This window comes from Mus caroli, chromosome 8, assembly GCF_900094665.2.
Source record: "Mus caroli chromosome 8, CAROLI_EIJ_v1.1, whole genome shotgun sequence".
Taxonomy (NCBI): domain Eukaryota; kingdom Metazoa; phylum Chordata; class Mammalia; order Rodentia; family Muridae; genus Mus; species Mus caroli.
In genome coordinates this window covers 119519497-119544092 of record NC_034577.1, presented here as the reverse complement: position 1 = coordinate 119544092, position 24596 = coordinate 119519497, and the positions used below count along the sequence as shown (strand labels likewise).

General features: G+C 41.8%; 1 protein-coding gene across 5 annotated transcripts in view; it reads right to left on the bottom strand.

Annotated features, from left to right (window-relative positions):
* Positions 1-24596, bottom strand: part of Nrp1 (neuropilin 1) — a 147123-nt gene that overhangs the window by 66109 nt on the left and 56418 nt on the right. For all 5 annotated transcript variants that reach the window (XM_021169251.2, XM_021169250.2, XM_021169249.2 and 2 more), the window contains 4 exons: positions 20009-20190; positions 13495-13722; positions 7464-7619; positions 5234-5400 (listed from right to left, as the gene is read on the bottom strand). In XM_021169251.2, coding sequence (XP_021024910.1) covers positions 5234-5400; positions 7464-7619; positions 13495-13722; positions 20009-20190 — 733 coding nt within the window. The remainder of the gene's footprint in view (positions 1-5233; positions 5401-7463; positions 7620-13494; positions 13723-20008; positions 20191-24596) is intronic.

The following is a 24596-nucleotide window of genomic DNA, read 5'->3' as shown; positions in this document are numbered from 1 at the left end:
ATTTCTGTCAGTTCTCTAGTTACAGATTTATAAAGTATCATTTTATTGTAATTTCAGCAATTTGCTAATGATCTGAATGAGTTAATGCACCCCCTAGAGTGTTTGGTGTATAAACACAGAGTGTTTACAGTCAGAATAACCCTGCTGTATACACATTCTGGATTAGTCAATTTGGCAGATGGAAGAGATCATGAAGAAATCATTACAGATTGTAAACCCAAAAGATGCTGGCAGTTTCTCGAAACTTGAAAATGATTTCAAATGAGGTACCTGTTCCATACTTAACACTGAGAACAAAGGATCAGTCCAGAAAGTACAAAGGGAAAGAAAACACTGTCTAAAATTTGTTAACATAAATAGCTGTCTACATCTTTATGATAAATCACATCACTTTCTAACTTTCAATTTGGGGAATACTCTCAAGGTTGCAAGCAAGGACTTCCAATCAAACTCTTGGAACTGGATAAGCAAGCACGTTTTCCTACCTAAAAGATGATTAAATATATATATTAATATTGATTGAAGAATGAGACATTTATTTCGTTTGGTCCTTGAAAGAAGTCCAACTGGTTTTGTCTTCTCTTAAAGACAATTCAATGCTTGTGTGTATATGGTGTGTGTGCAGAAGTCAGATATGAAGCATGAGTCTGTCTACCTTGTTTTTTGAGACAGAGTCTCTCATTTGCCTGGAGTTCTCCAAATGGGCTAGACAGGGATAGCAGCAAGCCCCAGGGGTCCTCCTATTTCCCCCTCACCAGTGCTGGGATTGTAGACAACTTCCATTATAGAAGGCTTTTTAAACATAGGATCGGGGCAACTCAAGGCCTCATGCTTGCATCGCTATCTGCCCAGTCCTTGTCCCATGCTTCAAGTTCCCTCAGATTCCAATGCCAGCAAATTATAACTGACTACTGTCTTCCTAGAGGCTTGTTCAGGTGTGAATAATCCACACCAGGGCTAACGTACCAAACAAACAGAATGTGGCTATGAAGCCAACTGCTTTCTGTTCCTTTGGAGCACTCAGAGCCATAAATAAGGTGTTACAAAATTTCTTTTTCTACAAAAGACAATGCTTTCCCATTTAGAGAAGAATGAAGTTTCAGACTGAGTTGAATTATCAAATAATTCTTTTTCTGAAATCACTGGGGGTTGGGGGTGGCAGTGGTCATAATCGATTATTCCCTGCTGCCATTTTTATTTATCTGGGATCAGCAGAGTTTCATCTCCCACCCATTCTTGTGTCTCTTGCTGTAGCTTTTTTTTTTTTTAATCTCCTGGCATTTTAATCAGGGAAAGTCACAGTTGTTTTGAGGAAAATGCTCCCAAGAGCTTTAATTAAAGCTGGAAGGATAAATCTGTTTACAGTGTGGGGAACACCATCATTAATAAAACATTGGAATAATTAACAAATTAAATTCTGCTTTGTGTGTGAATGACTATAGTTAGTATCTATGAGACCATGTTTCTTGAACAAATACATGATATGCACTTTTGTGGAAGAAAAGAAAAACACAGCCTGTGTTTCTCTGAGATTCTTAGTGCTATGGCTGGAGGTGCTTCAGTGACTAAATGACACATCACTGTTTTGTAAGGAAAGGACCTCATTTCCATAAGTCTAAGGTTAGACTTTAATGATGTATACAAAAATAAGGATTTTATTTGCACCACAGATACAGTGAAAAAGAAAGATTATGGTTAATAATTACCTTAGAATACAGACCATAGAATGGAGTATTCTGGGGGGAACAGTGGGCAACTCTTATAGTGTGCTCAACTGTGTTCACTGACAAAAGGTTTTTTTGTGAAGTGGCCTTGAGCAGGGTGTGGCCATTGGAGAACCTTCCAGTCGGGACTTCCCTACATGTTCCGTCTTACCAGGCGGCTCCTTCTCTTGTTTTGAAGCTTCCTGCAGACAACGGATCTCACAGGAAGTGCCAGTGTGGACGTTCATATCCATGGCTAACGATGTATTGTTGGTTTTTAAAAAAATGTTACTTGGTAATTTCCTAGAGAAAACAATGGGAACTGAAGGCTGTTCCTGTCTTTAAGGAAAGTCAGTTTCCAATGTTGCTTTATTAACTTAACACATGCAAGTATTTGTTCTAGTTGTTGCTACAGCAACGTGTTTTGTGGGGGCATATTTCATGCAAAATGGGATAAAGCTGAAAATCAAGACAAATGTCATCTGCATAATCATGTGCATAAAAATAGAAGTGTACGTGTGTACTGCCGTACGTGCTATGCTGCATGATTAGCAGCGCCTGCCTCGGCCCTTCATCTGAATTACGCTGTACTTGTTGGTTAATTTATAAAACATCTATCTGATGAAAACAACCAGCCAAACACTTCCAAGAAGCTTCAGAAAAGCTGGAAGCACATGAAATTATTCATAATTAGGTGAGGGGTGGATGATAACTGCTCCTGCTGTGAACACAGACATAAGTGTGTAAATGAGCTGTGAGGGCCAAGGGAAAAGGAAGACCATTTTACCTCAATGTGAGGGAGAAGCTCAGCTTTCATGTTGGTCACCTTTCATAGCCATTGAGGGGCAAAGTCTCTACACACAGCTAACAGGAACATCTTCACTGAGAGAGGAGAGGAGGACAGAGTCTGGTGCTCCTGAGAGTGACTGGGTATGTGAAGCAGAATGAATGACAAAGTCACCACACTTGGTGGTGTTAAGAAGCCGGTAGCTCTGGAAGCCCTGCATGCTTTGCTTCCAAATTCAGGGTCCCACCTGCGGCCTTGACTACTTGCTGATTTTCCTCAGCCTCAGTGTCTCTGCTTTTAGAATGAAGGAGATTCGGTTCTTTCCAGGATTATGGGATTGGATCAAATCTGTGCCCTGTTGGAACTGGGGATGTAGCTAATTGAAAGGGTGGAAGCCTTGAGTTTCCATCTCCAGCACCACATAAAGCCAGGTGTTTTGATCCATATCTGTAATTCCAGCACTCTGGAGGGGGCAGCAAGTGGTTCAGAAGTTCAAGGTCATTCTCAAGTATTTAGGGAGTTGAAGGGCATCTTGATCTATGTGAGAGTCTACCTCAAAAAGAAGTGTCCAAAAGCTGTTAAGTGGCCAGGTCACTTCAGAGGCAAGCAACAATGGGAAGGAGCTTATGACAGATGCCACTCTTATTAGTACATTCACTGAATATAGTATGTCCCTTTCCCTATGGAGAGGTAGGCCAAACGTGGCTATGTGGCAAAGCTATGGCATGGAGACATAAACTGCTTGTACAGAAACTTCAACAGCTTCAGTAATTGTCTTTCCTCTTCTACCTTTCAGATAACAGCCACTCCTTGTTCAGCCCGGCATGTAAAGTTCTAACCCCCTGCACTCAGGCAGTCCAGTGGTGGAAGAATATAAATAGAAATAATCCTGGGGAGTGTTATTGCCATGCTTCTCCTGGCTCCACTATCCCACAAGAGAAAAGTTTGGAGAGCATTCTTCTGCAGCTATCTCAGATTGTACCTAGTGAAAATGGTATAAGATTCCCATCCCATTGATAAGCGCTTTGGGAATGCCCATTTTGTCTCTGTATTTCTGCCAAGGAAGAACTGGTTCATGCAGAAGAACTGCAACTTTGGCAGTTTCAGAACCCCCACAGGACCACAGGGTCTCTGTTATTGAGTAACGTCTATATTACCCAGAATAGAAGTGCATTACCATGCAGACATGCTTAGCACTGCAAAAATGCAAGCTTCCCTCAGAGCTGTGTCTGTCACTCAAAGGGAGCTACTTTGGATTTGGAGACATGGAAAGACAAGCTACCGTGAGCAAATTAACTTCACCTCTGACTTCATCTAGAGCAGGCTTCAGCAATCCTGAGTGAGACCTCATCTTTTCCCACCCTCTCCACATGGCTCAGTGTTATCATTCAGAGGTTAGCATGAGTTCACTCTCCTGTAATGGGCTCTTTCACTTAAGTGTATGTTAAACTAATATTGATCTTTGCAAAGTAAAACAGAATCGTATATTTGTGCTCAAATGACTGAAACTTCAACAGACATGAAGAGAGGATAAACCATCTCAACTTTCTTCTTGCATGGAGACTCTCCCTGGGAGTTAGTCACTTTTATATATCAGGCAATAAATGAAAGACAGGCTCTGCCTACTCTTCTACCAATTGATTGGCATATAAGCAAAATTTTCACATGCACATGCTTCATTAAGACTCCATGAAACCAAGCACAGGGCCTTGGGTAGTGGTGTGATGGTTACTCATGATTGCCAGTGTGATGGAATTTAGAATCACAAAGGAAACAAATCTTTGGACATGTCTTTGAGGGATTTTATAGATTAGGTTGAGGTGAGAAGACACACCCTAAAAGTGGACCACATGGTGTGAGGTCCTGAACTGCATAAAAAAGAGAAAGTGAGCTGAGTACCAGCATTTATATTTCTCTGCTTCCTGATACAATGTGACTAATTGCCTCTTGCTCCGTCTCTTCCATGGTGTACTTTTGCTCATGAAGCCATGAGCAAAAGTAAACTCTTTCTCCCTTAAGTTGCTTTTGTAGGACATTTTGTTGCAATGAGAAGACAAATAAACAATACAGGTGGAGACATCCAGAAGTCAAGGTTGCACAAGGGTGAGTATTCAAAATGGTACCAGGGATGGCTCCTGGAAAATGGTGAGAATAGAAGACCTGGAGGATGAGGACCAATGGCTGTGTGTGGCTGCAGTAAGGAAGGATCTAGGAACCTAGTAAAAGCAGTAGCTACAGAATCATTAATGAAGATGCACATATGTGGATTCCATACTTGTCCATAAATACAAGTTATCAGGTGCCCTCAATAAGCTATACAGAGTCATGTGTATTCTGCATGTTCTACTCCAATCAAACAGACAAACAAACAAACAAAAACCCCTATACTTGTAGACAAAGATCTCAAACAAACACTATAGACAGAATTTCTCCATTTCATCAGTGGAATAGAAAGGTGTCAACCTAGGACATGAATGTGTAGTTGGTAGGGGAAGTAGGGTATCTATTCAAACTCTGGAAAGAGCAGTAAACAGGACTTGAGAAGAAAAGAATGTTTTCTGGGGGTCACCTGAGTCACCTCTGCTTCCCTTTATGTGAGTGTAATCATTTTGCATCAGCTGAATTCTGTTCAGGGCTCTTTCCCCTCCTCACATGTGGGTGTTTGACATAGCACCCATTTCTATTTGACAGCCTTTTCAGGTGCCTCATATGTTTCAACTGTGTCCAGCCTTGTGCCACCTACCTGGATCCACTCCTTGTAGGAGTCTTCTCCTGGAGTCCACCCATTTTCAGGGTAGTTCAGGCGGGAGCGCTCTACAGACCAGTTGGTACCATACTGTGAAGATGCAGTGATCTGATCAGAATGGATCTCTCCAGATTCCATGCCCAGAGCCTCCATACACTTAAAATCTGCAGACAAAATATGAAAGGCTAAAGACAAATCTTAAATTTAATGTGGCAAACTATAGAGTTCACTCATGGCCTGGGGAGATGGTTAAGGAAGTATTAAGATCTGCATTTGATCCTCTTAGCACCCAAGTAAAAGGCAACTGGATCTGTGATCTCAACACTGGGAGCCAGTTCCCTGGGGCTTGCTAACTAGTCTAGCTAGCACATAAGCTCTAGTCTAGATTCACTGAGAGATTATGTCTCAAAACATAAGGTGGAAAGTGAATGAGAAAGACACACAACTTTATGTATACCTCAGATTCTCTCTCTCTCTCTCTCTCACACACACACACACACACACATGGGGTGAGGGGAGAGAGAGAGAGAGAGAGAGAGAGAGAGAGAGAGAGAGAGAGAGCACTTGCAGAGTTCATTACTAAGTCTGACACAATATGCAACGTGGGATTGCTAGAACATGGTATTTGTAATTATGTTTTCCTGAATGGGGATATTTCAAAACAAGATTATGAATGTCAGCACAGTTATTATTAACTTTCCCATGTGGGCTAAGGTTGACAAAAATGCTATTTGAAGTGGAGGGATGTGGTATGGTTGACAGAGTGCTTATGCAGCATGGTCTCCCCACATAGGTCTCATGCCAGCATTTTGTAGTCTGATGAGGTGGGGCACACCACCGGTAATCCCTGCACACTAGAGGTGGAGGCAGACGGACCAGGAGTCTATGGGGGTGACCCTAGCTGAGATTCCTAGTAGCAGAGGATATGGAGACTGACATAGCTACTTCCTGTAGCCAGGTAGGACTTCCAGTAGAGGGAGGGGGAGATCAACTTACCCACAGAACCTTCAACCCAAAATGTGTCGTGCCTACAAGATACATAGGGATAAAGATGGAGCAGAGATTGAGGGAATGGCCAACCAATGACTGGCTCAACTTGCGACCCAACCCATGGGAGACAGCCAACCCCTGACACTATAAATGATACTCTGCTATGCTTTCAAACAGGAACCTAACAGAGCTGTCTCCTGAGAGGCTTCTATCCAGCAGCAGATGGAAACAGATGCAGAGAACCATAGTCAAACATCAGGCAGAGCTCTGGGAGTCTTGTGGAAGAGTTGGGGATGTGATTGAGGGAGCCTGAGGCGTCAGGGATACCAAAAGAGGACCTACAGAGTCAACTAACTTGGGACCATGGGGGCTCACAGAGCCTGAACCACCAACCAAAGAGTATACAGATGCTGGACCTATGCCCCCTACATATTTGAAGCAAATGTGCAGCTTAGTCTTCATGTGGGTACCCTAACAATTAGGCAGGGAGGCAGGGAGGCTATCTTTGTCTGCCTGCCTTTGGCTCCTCTTCCACTAGCTGGACTGCCTGATTGGACCTCAATAGGAGAGGATGCTCTTAGTCATGGTGTGACTTGGTGTCCAAGGAAGGACTAGTACCCAAGGGGGGAGCTTCTATTTCTATGAGGAGAAGGAGAGGGGGTTAATGGGGGAGGGATTTGTGAGGGTAGAACTGGGAGGAGGGTAGGGGACTATGATTGGGTTGTGAAGTGAATAAATAAAATAAAAAACCATAAAAGAATAATGACAAAAATATAAAAACAAAAAAAAATCCTGCTTTTACTTTATAAGAAATGGTAGTGAGTTCCCTGGGGTCTCCCATAGTCAACTGCCCTTGTGTGTGACTGCTCTGTGTACTAGTTATCACTGGCTGGTTCTGCCCGAAACCATCCTGTGGTTCCTGACACCTGTGCCTTTGAGGTGCCAGGGAGACCTCCAGGTCACCCCTCATTGTTTGCACAATGCAGTGTGCAGACCTTTTCCACTTCCCTAACTGCAGAGACTCACACATAATTTTATGGAGGAAATACACCAAATGATTTTTTTTCCAATTGACACATACACACTTTTTTTTTTTTTAAAGAAAGAAAGAAAAAAAATCAAACACTGGGCACCACAGTTCCCAGAACATTTCTTTAGTGTTTTGTGTGGCCTCAGGTGTGTGAGAAATAATGGGCAGTGTTTACTACAGGGCTTTGTGAGATGAACAAATACTGACCTTCAGAGATGCTGCTCTGCAGCACACTGTAGTTGGCTGAGAAACCTTCTTTTGCTATTGCGCTGTCAGTGTAAAAGACCATGGATAGAATGCCTGAAGAGGAGCGGATCCGGCCAGGAGTTTTCTGCCCACAGTAACGCCCAATGTGAGGGCCAACTGGAAAAGTAGAAGTACAGAGTATATCAGATTTCCTCTACAGCAGATGCAAAAATAACCATTCAGAAGGACAAGTCTCAGAGGAACACAAGGATGGCTGTCACCTAATGTGAGTGTCCCCTGGTTAACTGGTGGATAGTGCATGCATTAGATGAATCTGTGTAGAGGATTTGAGAAGATGCTCAGAGGAGCATTTGCAGGACAAACACATTCCCCAGCCAGCACCGGAATGGAACAGACTGGGGAGATAGCTCAGTGCCACAAAGACCAGAGTTTAAATCCTTAACATCTATATATAAAGGAAGCATGGCAACTCAGTCCTAATCCTAGAGCACAGTAGGCAGAGGCAGAGATCCCAAAAACAAGTTGGTGAGTGAACTCTGTATTCCATGACAGATCCTCCCTTAGAACATAAAGTGGAGAGCAATAGAGAAAGACACCCAAATGGCAGCTTCTTGTATCCACAGGACCTGCAAATACATATGCCTGTACACATATATGCACTCAGATCTCTCTCTCTCTCTCTCTCTCTCTCTCTCTCTCTCTCTCTCTCTCACACACACACACACACACACAGCTTGCTTCATTTGAAAATGATGCAATTCAAGCTGTCTGGTGGCACCTTGGTATTCATCTTCAGTCTAAACTGTTTCTATAGCTCAGTAGGAAAGACTCCAGTTAGGCAAGGTCCAGGTATCTCACTTCTCCTTTACCCAGAGGAGAGTCTGGAGACACTTAATGTCCCAACAATCATTCAGAGTCACACAACCCCAATTTCCTTCTTCACTCCACTATTTAGCCCTAGATTCTAAACCATCCATATTATACACACAAAACACTCTTCAGGGCTGTGCCCAACAAGTGATAGAAAATTCTATCCATTCAAGACTTAGAAACTATAAACACAATGTTTTATATATGATAAGTTACAATCAAAATAAATTGAAAATGTGTTTTTCTGATTTCTAACTGTTTTTAACTCTTCCAAATCCAAGAATGGGAATTGTACTACACAGTGTTTAATGGCCAAGAAAGGGCCCACAGTAACTATTTGTACCCAGCAGGAGATATGTTTGCCTTAGGCCATGAATGACCCCGAACACTGATGAATTTGTGCTAAAGTCAAATTCTGATTTGGCTTGGTGTAGCTGTTCCTCTGCTGAAATGTTTTAGCCCAACCTTGGCAATGAGTCTTAGTACAGAAGCTTCTAGCAGCTGAGGGACCTCTCCACTGATCTGTTCAGATCAACAAAACAAAAAAGTGGTCATTTTCTCTCTAGTTTTTTTTTTTTTTTTTTTATCTCACATATGGTAAAAATATACCAGATGGCTTGAATTTTGAAGGACAGTCTGGTGTAGACCATTTTCCCTTCTCAGAAAACCATTGTTCTATGCACTTGAGCTACAAATCACTGCTCCACTTAAGGATACCAGGAGGTAGACTTTTCCCTGTTTCCTAGGGTGGAGGGACAGGTCTTCAAAAGGGACATGGGTCTTCATGGACCATGCATGTAGCCTGTGTAGAAGGCAGCTAATGACTCAAGTATCATTGCAAAAGTGAACCCCACAAGAGTTGGGCTTCCCAAAGCCCTAAGAACCACTGACTTTCTAGTGAGAAGCCAATCTGAAAACTTTGAATTTTATAGTATGTAGACCCTTGGTTGACAGGTTTTCAGTTTGACCAATCCTCTTAAAACAAAAACTAACGGAGGTGCTGCATATATTTCAGTTTATTTTTGTTGTTTTCTTTGAGAAAAAGGTTTAATGTGTGTCCTAGAATGGTCTCAAACTCACCATGTAGCTGACAATGACCTTGACCTTATGATATTTTGTTTTCACCATTAGAATCACAGGAGTGTTCCACCATACTTGGTAATATGCAGTGGGGATCAAACCCAGGGATTCCTTAGATAAGGCAAACATATCTACCAACTGAGCTCAATGCCCAGGTTTGACTCAGTACTCTTTTTATATACATGAATCAAGGGTTTTGTGCATGCTAGGTAAGCACTCTACCCATGAATCCTCAGCCCTCAGCCCACTGTGCATTATTCTGAATATGTGATCACTTGGTATGTTCAAAGTCATCAACCCTACTGAATTCAAACGCTGTTATTTCTGCCATCACTCTTCACTCTAGAAACTTGGTGTGTAATGTGGTTTACCACACAAGGGTATCCCAGGAGGGAGGGTGATAATGATCTTTTAAAGAGCACCACACTGGTCAATAGCTTTGAATGTTGTAAAGAGAATTTTGTTACATTTGCCTCAGAAAATGGAACTCTTACTGTTTCACTTCTTTTCAGCTTAATCTTGGCCTGGATTTCTTCTGCAAGTGCTAGCTCTTTGCCAGGTTTTCTTCATCCTGGATGAGAGGCCCTGCCACTAATTCAACTATTCTTTTCTTGGCCAAGGAGCTCCAGGTTGTCCATAATGTATGCACAAAAACATCTTGCTGGAGCCAAGAACTCAGTTCTTCCCTTGCCTGGGTAAGAATCCCATTTTGGTCTTCAGTTATAAATGGGAGGCTTAGTGTCCATTCATCCTCTCTTCATGGTTCCCACTCATTTAAATTCCATTAGTGTGGTTTCATAATCTTTTTCTTTAGTCTGTGGGCAAACTTTTACAGTCCTAATCCTTGGGGTTGTTCCTTGATCACCACAGCCCCTGACCTTCTCGATCAACACTGGCGAGGGAAGCACTGGCAGCCATCCTCCCCCTTCCCTATCACCCCATTCCTTTGGGGAGGGTATCAGGGAGAGTCTCTTTGAAAGAGGAAACAGAAGAGAACTTGTCTAATGCAGACTCATAATTTAGTCTCCATGACTCACTGGTTTATAATGTTGGAGGCATGCTGGGTAAATCTGCCTTCTGTCTTTTAGAACATTGCCCTCAGACGGATCCCTGTATGTCTCCTTAGGAGCCCTCAAGATACGAGAGTGTAAGGCTTTGGCGACAATAATACAAAGAGGTATTGAATTTTCGTGAGCAACAGGGGAACCTCAGCTTCGCAAGCTAATGCAATATTGATCTGAGCCAGGAGGACAAGGCACTCTCATGCACAACATATGTGCTCATTTGTGGTTTATTTGAACAGGGCTACTGTTTTCTTCTTTTTGTAATTGTGGACCCAAAGGCCAAAAAGATCACCAAGCCTAGAAGTATAATGCAAAAATAAATTACTGAGAACTTTAGTAAGAGGGATATATAAGCTCTGAAAAGCAAGACCCCAGTTCTATCAGGTTGGATGTGAAGGTGAAAGGATGTCTGTCTTGCTTAGATGACAGCACCTCACTCCATTTACTCTTTCCAGTAATAATTGCCCTACCTCAGACTGAAAATAATGTAGTTTTCTGTCTTCTTATATGAAGAAAAGCAAAAAAAGAAAAGTCTTTGTTTCTTTGTTTCATTTTTTGAGATAGCCTGGTACTTGCTGTATTGCCTACGTGAACCTTGAACTCAGTAATCTTACTTAAGCCTTCCAAGTTCTGGGATTACATATATAAAACTATGCCCATCGAAAGAGGTACTTTTAAAGTGAGATAATGTTAATACATCAGAAAGGAATCATTTCATAGGCACTAGCCAGGCCACTTAACTATTCATAATTTATTCAGCAAATCAGTAGAGAATCTCTAGAGTTTGCACATTTATTTCTATCACTGTGGTCTTACTAGGCTACTTTAAATGTAAAAGTCAATAAAAAAAAGTAGCATTCATCTAGCTCTCAAGAAAATCATTCTTGACTGTGCTAATCACTTTTGCAATGTCAGTGACAACTAAGTTCTGCTCGTTCTTCCCAGCTCAAGCAGAGAAGGCACAGCAGTGGTGTGAGCTCATCATTCCCTGGTTCCATTGTCCATTCCACACAAATATGTAGTATCCTTTGCAGAGGCAGGCTTGGCTCTCTGTACCAATCCCTTCAGAACGTGTGGATCCACCAAGCTTCCAGAGAATGAGAAATGGAGACATGTGATTCCCAACCTGCACGCCTTGAATTCAGAGTTTTAGAGTAAACTGCTTTTCTTCAAAGTCAATTTGAGTCAATTGATAGCTTTCAATTACTTAGTCATTTAATGATACTTATGATAAGTTAAAACATAAGGTCATGCAATGGCTAAAAGCCTTCTACACATTTTGGATATTGTTTCTGGAAAAGATACCAGAAACTAAAAAATCTATTGGGAGTTATGAGTTTTGAACTACCATGACAAAAATGTTTCTAACTCCACTAACCAAAAAATCCAGGAGAATCAGTTCCTATTTTCCCTAGAAGAGAGGAAGCTAGAACTGTGCTGGTGTTGACTGGATAAGGCCAGGTAACTATGAACAAACATACAAACATACAGTTTTTGTGTAGCTAATGTAGCTTAGTTGATTTAGTGCTTGCCTAGTGTTCATAAAGCCCTGGGTTCAAACCAGGTGTGGCAATGCATGCCCGGAATTCCAATACTGGGAAGATGGGAGTTCAAAGACATTCTCAGCTACATAGTAAGTTTGAGACCAGCCTGTATTACATGAGATCATGTCTCCAAAACAAACAAAATAATGACTTCTTCATATCCCAAAGCTAGTGTTCTCTGGAAATGATTCAACTCTGCCACAGTTCAAACCATGGGTGCATGAGGTTGGCAACTCATATTATTCTTAGTTTCGACACAGCAATTTTTGTAGAACTAGAAAATTACCACTTTAAGAAACCCTTGACACTAATAACAATGTGCCTCTTTGTAAAAGTATTCTAAATAAGTTGGATGATGGGACCTCCTCCTCAGATGTCTTTTTAATTGAAAGTTCTAGAAAGGAAGGCTGTAAATTTGGGTTGTGAACAAATAAACCTATTATTAAGCATTCCAACTATTGTTACCACATTATTATAATGCTGTTTTCCTAATTATCAGATTGAGTGCTTGGAAATCAATCAGCGCTATGTTTGGGAAAATCTCATTATCTAATGAAGGAAGAATTTCTCTAAGATCATTATAACCTTCTTCATAAGGTAAAAAAGAGAGAACAGATCACACTAATGTTAACTTATTCATTAAATGGCAGTATGAAGAAATTTTTCTCTGCTGTTTAGTGATAAAATAATTGGAATTTAAAATTTTTTTCAAAACTATAAGCAGTTGCCTTCATATTTTACCTGATCTTCACTTAGAATGTATTCAGCTTAAGAATACCATTCTACCATTTTAACAGTAGCTGTACATCTTCAACTACTGACCATTGAGCTCTTCGAGTTGTCCTTTCCAATATATGCAGTGCATTCTCAAGGGAAATCTTAACAGGAAATTGGGCTAAGCACCATTTCAACAACATAGCTGCAACAAGTTCTTTCATACTCTTCTCTTTGTTTGGAATTTTCATGCTGATTTTTGTGTTCACTTTCTAACTATCCTGAAAGTTTCATAAATGTCCACATGGCTATTTCCCAACCTCCTTCAAACCCATGCTCAAAATTGTCGTCTTATGCTGATCTGGCTTGACCATCCCATTCAGAATTTCAACTACATTCTTTCTTCCTGATATGCCATCCCTTAATTCCACTCTTCTCTCCCTCTTTCATTTCTAGAATAGGTGACTTGATATAAGTGATGTTAAAGTGGTCAGGAAAATTATGTGTTGACCTCTAGGCTATCACAGAAATCACACAGGACCTTGGATAATCTTTCACAGACTCCATTGCCTGTGTACACAGTGAAGGAGTTGGGAGCCGTAGTTGGGAAAGCCTTTCTAATCACAGAAATTCCATCCCTGCCCTTCATTTATTTTTCCCTTTCATTTTGGATCATTTTAAGAAATGATGTGTGTCTTGTGACATTTATAAAAGAGTCCTCCTTTTTGAGGGATCTTTCAAGCTGCTCTTAGATGTTACCTTCAGGGAATCCATCCCAGATCTCCAGCCGGTCGTAGCGACAGAACATTCCTCCGGGAGGATTCGAGTCTTGCTCCAGGTCAAAACTTTCAAACTCCAGGATTATCTCAGACATCTTTGGTGCAAAGATGATGTAGGTGCACTCCAAGCTGTTGGGGTATTTTTCAGGGAACCCAGGGGACTTTATCACTCCAGTAGTTGCTGTATAGTTCTGAGAACATTCGGGCCCTGTGAGCAAGAGATAAAAGAGACACAATGAAAACTTCTCAACTTCACAAGAAGTATGGGGGGAAGGCAGAGGATTTCTAGGAAAAGCCCACCACCATCTCCAGTCACTGTTTAACCATTTGTTAATAGTGACCTACATGGTAAAGTCATGCTAAATTTTACTGTGCTTACCATAGTGTCCTATTTGTGTAGAATACTTGAAAAGAATCTGATGTTGCAGGGAAACACACACCATGATATCATGTATCATATATATATATATATATATATATATATATATATATTCATTCATGTGGGAACAATGACTAAGTAAGCTGCAGAAATCTCGACAGAGCCCTAGAGAAATAATTACAGCCCCTTCAAGCTCAGATCTTTAAATCTCAGGGCTGACAGCCCTTTATTGGTGAAATAGAACATTTATGGAGGCGAGGGAGAAAATTCAGCCAAGAGAGTTTGGGTTTCAGATTCCCCTGGCAGTGAGTCGGTCACTCTGCCAGATGTGACCTCTGTCTCTTTGACAAACTGAATGTGAAAGGTAATTCGTACATGGACCCCGGGTGACTGGCTCAGACTGAACAGTGTTGACACAGGTGCATGTCAACGTGTGGCAGTTAGCAAGGGCACCATAAACTGTGATTACAGCCCTGATGCTAGAAGTCACCTGATATCAACACTGACACTATAACCTTCCCCCAAGTTTCAGCTGTGGTGTAGTATACCATCCTAAATTTGTTCATTCAGAGGCATGTGCAGAAGGTACATATTTATAATGTGTGATTTTAATAGCTGTTCAGGGTTATCAAGACTTTGCAAACTGTGGTGATTTGTGATTGCAGAACAAGAGGAGGCGTATATGCACTATGGGCTGACCTTGTAGTTAAATGAATGAGCAAAATTCCAAGTCTATGGCATCTAGCAACAATCAGGGTAGGGCTGTCTACACAGCTGAAAAGCCAGTTTTCCCTTGTGGCCACCACTGCTCTGATCTTCAAGCAACTACACTTAAAGCAGAGAAAACAGTACATTCCTTCCCCTGTAAAGGGTCATTTATTTTATTTTTATGTGTGTGAGTGTTTTCCTGCATGTATGTGTACCACAGGAGTACATGGTGCCCACAAAGGTTGAAACCTCTGGAACTGGAGTTATGTGTAGTTGTGAGCTATCATATAAACACTGGGGTCCAAACATGAGTCATTGCAAGAGCAAAAAAGCACTCTTTACCACTGGGCTATCTCTCCAGCCTCAAAAATGAAATCTTTGGAATCTCAGTACCGAATCCAAGAATGTTCAAGTCAGCTTTTCTTTCCCTGCACCACTGGCTGTCTGTGACTCACAGGCTACTGTAAGAATTCCAAGAGTTGATAAAGTAAAGTAACATATCAAGACTGTTCTTTGCATGTTTGTGTGCACGTGTACATGTCTCTGTGTATGTAAGTGAAGGTGGGTCTGTATGCAGCAGCCAGAGATGCATGCAGATGACCTCTGCTATCTTTCCTTAGTGCCTCCACCTGGTTGTTTTGAGACAGAGTCTCTCATTTTTACTTGGACCTTGCCCAGGGCTCACAGATTTGTTAGACTGACTGGCCAGTGACCTGAGTCTGCCTCTCCAAGCATGTTCTATCCATCATGCCTGGCATTTTACTTTGGTGTTAGGGATCAAACTTAGATTCTTATATTTGTAGGAGAAGTGCTTTACTGAGTGAGTCATCTGCTCAGTCTGACACCGTTCTGAACCGAGTGGAAGTGCCCAAAGACTTGACATAACTTCTTAGACACCAAAGCCAGTTTTAGTGACTCACATGAATAAGCCTAGTTTCTATCTGAGGCTCTGGCAGCTCTTTGGGGGAAAATTAGTTGGCTATCACCTGAGTTAGATATTAACAGTTCAGGAGTGTAAGAGAACAGGCCTTGTTACCTGGACACAACACACCTGGCCTTCCAAAATGATTTGGCTTGTTAAGAATGCCTCCCAAACTTTCTTATATGGGCTCAAGCTATTCCATTCTGCCTCCAGATGTTTGATCATGGCTAAAAACTCATGAATTTGTTGCATTTCGTCAGGTTAGTTCTAGGTGAAGGTTTTCATTCCATTCTGAATGCTCTTGGAGCTTCTCAGGCAACAGTGATAATGTCAACTTGAGTTACAAATTTATAAGTAACATATGAAATGAAATATATACAAAATGAGTACCCTATATATCATATACCACAATTACATATCAACACAGTATATATTTCATATTAATTAAAATTGCATAGTTAATAAACAATAAATTCATGTATTGAATGAGGCACGACACTGGCAATCTTAGAATTTTACTTCCAAGATACAGTGTGTCTTTATGTCTCAAATTCCTCTCTAAGGAACAAACACTTGGTTAGGTCTTCTAAGGAAAAGTGCACAGAGAACTCCAATGCAGGTATTAATATCTTCTCCTGGGGAAGGTTAACATGCCTAGATGAGACTATGGTTCAATGAGACAAAAAAAGTTTGGCCAGCATTGACTCCACTTTCAGGACTACACAATTTTCAACATTTCCACAGTGTCAGGCCATATCATGTGCCCTTGGGAAGGGATTTCAGGCTGGTCACGGCTTGATATAGCAGAGAAATCTCAAGGGGTGACTGGAGAGAACTGGACTGAGCATCAGAAGATGAGGACTCCATTCCTGCCTTGGCCACTGACACTGTGGAGTCTCAGGCATCTCTAAGCCATCCTTGTTTTCACAGGGCTCTGAGATTTGGATTTGAAATAGAAAATGATAATTTCTCATTTTTGTTACTATACATCAAAAATTTTTATTTTGTTTTGCTATTTTATTTTAATTATTATTATTTTTTAATTTGGAGAGAGGGCCTCAGAGAATCAGACTAGCCTGGTGCTACTTGGTTTGTGGCAGAGGATACTCTTGAACTTATATTCTTGCCTTCATCTTTCAAGTGGTACTCAACCAACTAAGTAACATCCCTCTCTGATTTTTGTTAAATATATGGAGCCTTAATTAAATAGTCTGTACCAAGCACTGCCACTCAGCCTCTGACACTGAGGCCCATAGAAACTGCTCCAGACTACTTCAGTTGTGGAGCTGGTGGACCAGGCCAGCAGGCAGGACAGTGGAAGAATGATAGACTGGAGGTGTGTGTGTGTATGTGTGTGTGTGTGTGTGTGTCTCAGAGAAGGATCTTTAGATGAGTGTTGGGATACTGACCCAAAGTTCCAACATCTGGGAGAGCAAATGTAAAAGAACTTCAAGGCTCTGGAGAGAGAATCAGGGTGGTCTGAGGTGACCGGGGGGAAAGGTGAAGAGGGGCTAAGGCTGCCAGGTAGGACAGTCCTTGGTCTCAGCTCCTGGTATTAGGAATAGCAAATTCTCATACTTGTAATCCACTGCCTGAAAACCTCAAAGCCAGCATCTAAAAAATTAATTTCCTGGTTGCATTAAAGTATGATCAGTATAATTCGCATGTTTTTAGAAACTTTTGAAGTTGCTGAGCCCCCAAAGAAGTGCTGAGTTCTCAGAAGATCAGAAATCTATGAGTTCTGTATCATTAAATGACTTCTGAGGATTAATATATATTTACACATGTATTTTGTGAATATTTTTTTATGCAGACGATAGGTGAAATAGTAGAAATGTGGGTTTTTAAAATTTCTCAAATAGAAGCAACAGTGTTGGAAAATAAAGCATATGTTACATGGGGAAATGTGAAGATAGTAAGAGAATCATTGATAAATATATATTTGGATATATAGTACACTCTGTATAGATACTGTGTGTGCTGTATATAATGTATACACACAGAGGGCAACTTGGGAATGTGTACAGAAAAGTCAGGTTAGCCAGAAATGCTTCCCAAGAAAAGAGATTGGGGCCAGGTTTTCTAAAAGATCAAGTGCAATTTGGAAGACGAGAGAGCCATGAACCTTGAAGGAGTCAGTTCATTGGTAGTTGCTGTAACAGTTTTTCTCGAGCATAAATCAGTGGCAGGTGTCAGAATTACCTGTTTCTGTTTCATTTGAATCTGAAGGCCTCTGCTGGGTTCCACTGATGAGGAAACTGATACTCCAGTCAGCCACACCAACAGGCAGTGGAAGAAGTGAGTATCATACTCTATCAGTGATAGTCCTGGAGCAGGATGCTCAATGTCATAAGTCACAGTTAAAAGTTGCTGAGGGCAAAGGCTGCTCAGGCTCTGTCCAGAATCTAGCAGGATTGAACTTAACCCAGCAGGATAGGTTATAATGACAGGGGCTTGGTGGCCCATGGAGAGACCTCAAATAGGATTAAACTACATTGGCAAAAACACAATTTTGGTCTACTTGGTGGTTTGTGGCAGTCAACGTAGAAGGAAGATGTAATTTTCCAAGTCTGTTGAATGAAACTGAGGAGAATAGGGAACACGCTAAATACAGGGACTGACCAGAGAGTAGACTATTATAATAGTGCTTGGGGTGTGGGCTCTGATGGAGGATGATGAAGAATTCTCAAGTCAGTAGCCCCTCCTCCTCCCGTTCATAGCTCTCTCAACTACTTGCAGAACATTCAGAAATACTGAAAATAAAAGTCTGTTCTTACTCATTTTTCTGACACCTACTGTCTCTGATGATACCATGTGCAAGAAAGCAAGCACATGTGAATGTATGTGTGTATACATATAGATAGGTGATACCCTTTGGATAACAAGGCATACAACTTTCAGTGCAAGAAAACTTGGATCCATGTAATCAGGGGTTCATGTGTATGTGTGGGCTACAATCTTAGGTATTATTTAAAAAAAAATTTTTTTTTGAGACAAGGTCTCTCACTAGCTCATTAAGTAGGCTAGGACAGCTAAATAACATGTTTCAGGGGTCCTACTCTCTTCCCACTCAGCTCCCCATTCCTAGGATTACAGGCATACACCACAACATCTTGAGTTTTACAAGGGTGTTAGGAGTTCAACTCAGGTCTTTATGCTTGCAAGACAAGCACTGTACTGTCTGCCCAGTCCTGTGGTTACATATAATTATGCAAGAAGTTATTTCTACATGAGGCAGGGTCAGGCATCTTTGAAATGTAAAGAAGTCATATTAATGGTTTCCAAACTCCCAGTGGTTCCTCCTGGGCTCTGGTTCCATTGCTGACCTGGAATACCTTAGGTTTTAAACACAGTTGTTACTAGATTTTTTTTTCCCCCTCCTACTTAAACAGGCACTTTCTCCTACATTTCACAACATGTTCCAGAGTTAAACCACTGTTTGTGGATTGTTGAGAAATACAGGAGAACTTAGAATTTTACGTAGCAGCAACAAATTTTAATACAAGAGGAATCTGCAGTGGTCTCCAGATACTTCACAGTGCTATGCATTAACCTCTTTCAGATTGGATCTGGAATGTTCCCAGCTTGGTCTTATTAGAAGGTGGGGGACTTTTAGGGAAGTCATCTAGTCATTGTGTGTGTGTGTGTGTGTGTGTGTGCGTGAGAGAGAGAGAGAGAGAGAGAGAGAGATAGATCTTTGAGAGTGGTAATAAGATGGTAAGCATTCTGTTTTTATCAAGGGATGGCCACAGCCCCTCAAAATTGGAAGCCTATGAACTGTCAGACAAAAAAGGAAAGTATTAACCATAGATTTAAGGTAAAAGAGACTAATTGACCTAACTGACACAAAAGAATCAAACTTCATGACTGGTGATGTGGTTCAGTTGGTAGAGGGCTTGCCTGGCCTGTATGAAGCCTGGCCTGTATGAAGCTTGGGCCTCCAGCCCCAGCAAGGTATAACCTGTGTTTGGGCCACACAGCTGTGATCCTTGTACCCAGCAGTTGGAAGCAGAACCATCAGGAGTTCAAGGCCATCCTTGGCTAATAGCAAATTAGAGACCAGCTTGGGTTAGAGAGCTTGGAAGGGGATGGAGGGAGATAGAGAGGGAGAGGGAGAAGGAGAGGGAGGAGAGGGAATAAACCCCAGCAGCATTTTAGCCTATTTCTTAAAAAAAAAAAAGACTCAATGCCTTTTAGAGAATTCAATGTAATGCATTCTCTCTTTAATCAACACATTTCAGGGTGGTATCTTTTAAAAAATGTTATTTTTGAGTAGCTTTGATCCATTTCAAACACACTTCTGCCATACCATGGATGTATTTACCTCATTCAAAACATTTTCTAACATTTCTATAAGGGAAAAATCAAATTCTTTATGAAAGGATGGAGCCATGACCTTCATCTTTCTTTTCACATGATCCCTTGGGAATTCAAACAACACTAAAGAATCATTTAGTCATTCTTGCTCTTATGTAAGTTACTTACCTCTCTTGAAGATTTCATAGCGGATGGAAAACCCTGCCCCATGTGTCTCGTAGTCAGAGACAAATTTGATGAAGAGAAAGGGCCCTGAAGACACCACAGGAGAAGGTGCAATCTTCCCACAGAACTTCCCCCACAGGCGGCCACCTTCATTCTCCCCATCGATTACTTCCACGTAGTCATACCTTGCGAAAGAGAAAAGGAGGTGACGTGAGACAGAGAGGAAGGCCCTTTCAATTTCACATTTTGAGAAATGTAACAGCTGGTATGATCTGTCGGGGGGCGGGGTGGGGGAATGCACCATCTGCATTTACCACTCCTCAGTTCATGGGGACGAAACAGTGAAATGCAATAATTAAAATGGACTGCACTGCCTGTGCACATTATCAACAACACAGAACCATTGAGAATAATGGTGTCCATTATACTTGCAGACAATGTCAGTTAAAGTAACCAATTAACAAGAAAAAGCAAAATCTCTGAAGCACAATTCTCTATTATTAAGTAGTGTTGCTTTGTCTGTGGTAGGGGTGTCCTGTGCATAATGTGGGACATTCTTTTCAAACTGAGAGCTTCTCTTATGAATTCAGAATGTCCCCTTGGCTAGAGTGCCCCATGAACAATACTTTGATTTCTGTGAGAGACCTTCTAAACATATGGCCACAGAATAATAAACAGATTCTTCACTATTTAATGCCATTCTGCCCAACTCAAGTCTTCTGAGAAAGGACTCTCTCTTTAGCCACATTCAGTGGTTGAGACAGAATACCTCCCTGGCCTACACGAGTGTCACAAAGCATGATTTAAACTGAAAAAGGGGGGAGGGTATGTAAAACTGGAAAGTAACTTTGTTTATACTCACTAGTCAGAATCTTTAAAGGGATATTGTTGGAAAAAGAAACTCCACAATTGTGAAGTCATCAAGGAAAACCCAGGCTTGATCATTATGCTGACAGGACTAATGGTGAAAAGATCAGACTGGGTCATATGTGCTCAGAACTCAAGGATCTTAAAAAGGCAGAAAACGACCAGCAGAAAACACAGGTGTCCCTGAGTAGAGCAAAATTTCCATTGGTTTTATTTTTTAGTCTTTTTTTTTTGTCTTCCTTTCTTCCATTTTTAAAAATGTGTATGTGTGTATGTGTGAGGGTGTGTGTGTGTGTGTGTGTGTGTGTGTGTGTGTGTGTGTGTGTTTGGGTCAGAGGTCAACACTGGATATCTTTCTTTCAGAGCAATCCACTTTATTTTTTGAGACAGGCTCTCCTACTGAACCTGGAGTTCACTGATTAGGCTGGACCAGCTGGGTAGTGACTGAGCTCCAAGGCCCCCATCTTCACCTCCCAGTGCATGTGGTTACAGCTGCATACTGCCACACCTGGCTTTGTATGTGGTTGCTGGGGGTTTAAACTCTGATCTTCGTGTTTGTGCATTGAGCACTGTGCCCAGTGAGCCATCTTCCTATCCCTTCCATTCTTACTAAGCCACCACATAGGGGTCAGATAAACCTGATTGATTTGTCTTCATTTTTCTCCTAGAACTCACACAAAAACAGTTGCAACCCATTTATTTCAAACTTCAACTTGCTTTTAAAATCCTGGGCTATATTCATTTCAGGCCCCCAGGCTAAAATATGGCAGTCACATAAACTGTATTTGGCAATTTAAAAGAAATCAAGTGAAGGAAATTTTCATGACGACGGTGCAGTCGCTAACAAACCCTTCAAACTGCCAGGACCCATGACTTATGTCTACGGAAAACCCCTGGAGACAATCACCAGGATGATATCACTGGTTAGAGTGGACAGCTCAAGGCTCTCTAAATTAAAGATGACATTACCTCATCAGTTAAAACTGTCTGCCAGCTTTGTGTATCTCAAGAAGAAAATAAAGCTGGCATTGATGGAGCTAAGCATTAACATATGTGAATTATTGTCCAAACACCATTTCCTTTGTTGAGTCTGTTATTTCAGTAGTAATCATGGGGCCAGCTAACACCTCTAATATTACTGTCCCTTTGTGAAATGAGGAAATACATTGAGGACCTACTCCTTTCTCCATCCTGGCAGAGATGTTTTATAGTTAAAAGATAAAAGAGGAGGTGGAGGTAAGAGAGAGGGAGGATGAGGATGAGGAGAAAAATATATTTAAAACCCTAGCCAACTTGCAGAGTTAACAGCAGCCTTGGAAGAACAAGCCTGGACCCACCACAGCCTCTCCAACCAGTCTTTATGGAGTGATTCCTTTCATGTACTGCTCCACTGACAAGAAGAGCCTGCAGGCTCTGCCCTGTGCTTTCTTATAATCTAACTGTGATTTGAACTGCTTGCTGTGTTTGGTCTGGCCACTGAACACCCAGCTTTGCAATATAAGCTTTCACTCCAATCTTGACACGGTATGAATACTAAGCAACTAAATCCTGGTGCATGCTGCCTTCCAGGCACAAATAAGTGAGGTGGAGCAGGCACTGTGAAGAAGGAAGGGCATTTCTGTGGGAAGGGCTTTCTCCCAGGTATCAGAGTGCTCTGCTAACTATTGGCAGGGTATTGCAAGAGGGAAGAAAGTTAGTATTTTAATTCATACATTCTCTGGTAGTAAATACCAGGCCCTCCCCTTGGCAACCGTAAAAGCTATTTTTAAAAGTATGAGGGGTGTGAATTAGAATCCCTCCCTAGCAAGAGATAAGCCATAGCCAGTGCCAAGTTTAGGAAATTGAGTTATTCAGGGATACTATAGTCACATTTGGATGCTAGATGGCTGCTAGCATTTTAGCACTCCCTTCCAAGTACTACCCAATCAGGTCCAAGCAATATAAGAAATGAGGTTCTTGCACACATGCACTCATTCAGGAGAGCGGATCCTGCCCAAGTTGTAAGAGTAACATCACCAAAGAAGGGAAAAGGAGACAGCTTGAATCTCCCTCTGGAATTGACACCAGCCCTGCTCCCCATCGTTTTCCCTGTCAGACACCATGCGCAGAATGAAGCTGGTGGTCCAGTTTCCTTCCCCAGAACACCAAGGCAACTTACCCAGGCTTCACTGGCCTTGTGCCCAGGATCTCAAGTTTGCAAATTTTGACACTACCACCCCTCCCCACCCCCCAAAAGGCTGTGCATTGCTCTGCTGCTGCTGCCAGAGAGGCAACCACCCTTGCTTGATTGGATTGTGAGGATCCTGAGCTGAGACACATGGCCCTGCAGATTGAGAGAGGGGAGAGAGAGAGAGAGACAGACAGACAGACAGACAGACAGACAGACAGAGATGACAGAGAGACAGACTTGTTTGGCTCCAGCAGCTAGGTGGAGCCTTGAAAACTTACAAGAGGAATCTAAATCATGAAGCCACAGATAAAGCTCCCCCAAATCAACTTATCCTGCTCTGGAAAATGGATGTTCCAGATGACTAGGGAAGGGGTCATCCTTCTACCTGGGGATTCAGGAAGCAGGGCCCTTCTGTCCCTGTTTATAGTGTCACGTCTAAGTGATGTGGCCCCTTGCTTATCAAAAAAAAAATGTAAACTTTGTCTTGAGATTCTGAATCACTAGCCTTGAATTCATGGTTTGCTCTTAATCCTCCCATGTTTTAAATGTTAGATTTACAGGTGTGAGACACCATGTCCAGCCTAGGGAGTGTAAATTTACAGTGGATTTTTTAAAAAAAATGATTCATAAGGCAATCAACCCTTTTGGGTGGACATTCTCCCTCTATTGAACCCTCTACCTTCAAAGTCTTCCCTGTGTGATTAAGGTGGCTGACCAGATATGTATTTCCTGGAAAAGCAACACAAAGATCCATGTAGTCTTCTGCAATTAAAAGAGATAGTCCCTGTCTTAGTCAGAGTTTCTACTCCTGCACAAAACATCATGACTAAGAAGCAAGTTGGGAAGGAAAGGGTTTATTCAGCTTACACTTCCATACTGATGTTGATCACCAAAGGAAGTCAGGACTGGAACTCAAGCAGGTCAGGAAGCAGGAGCTGATGCAGAGGCCATGAGGGATATTACTTACTGGCCTGCTTCCCCTGGTTTGCTCAGCTTGCTTTCTTATAGAATCCAGGACCACCAGGCCAGGGGTGGCACCACCCACAATGGGCTGAGCCCTCCCATTTTGAGCACTAATTGAGAAAATGCCTTACAGCTGGATCTCATGGAGGCATTTCCTCACCTGAAGCTTCTTTCTGTGTGATAACTCCAGCTTGTGTCAAGTTGACACAAAAACCAGCCAGTACAGTCCCACAGGTGCTGAGTTCCAGGGTGACAGCTGACAGATCTTTCCTTGACTGTTCTTGGCCTTAGAATCTAAGCCCTTTACAAGTCATAGTCCTTTGTCTGCATTAATCCCCCAACCTTACTCTACCTGGTGAAATATCTCTAATCCTATTCATCCATGAAAAAAAGAAAGATTTCCTTCTAAAAATTCCTGCAAGAATGGCGATGGTATGCAGGCCATAGTGGTGCATACTTTTAATCCCAGCATTTGGGAGGAAGAGGCTTGATGGATCTCTATGAGTTCCAGGCCGGATTGGTCTATAGAACCAGTTCTGGGACAGCCAGGACTACTATATAGAGAAACCCTGTCTCAAAATAAATAAATAA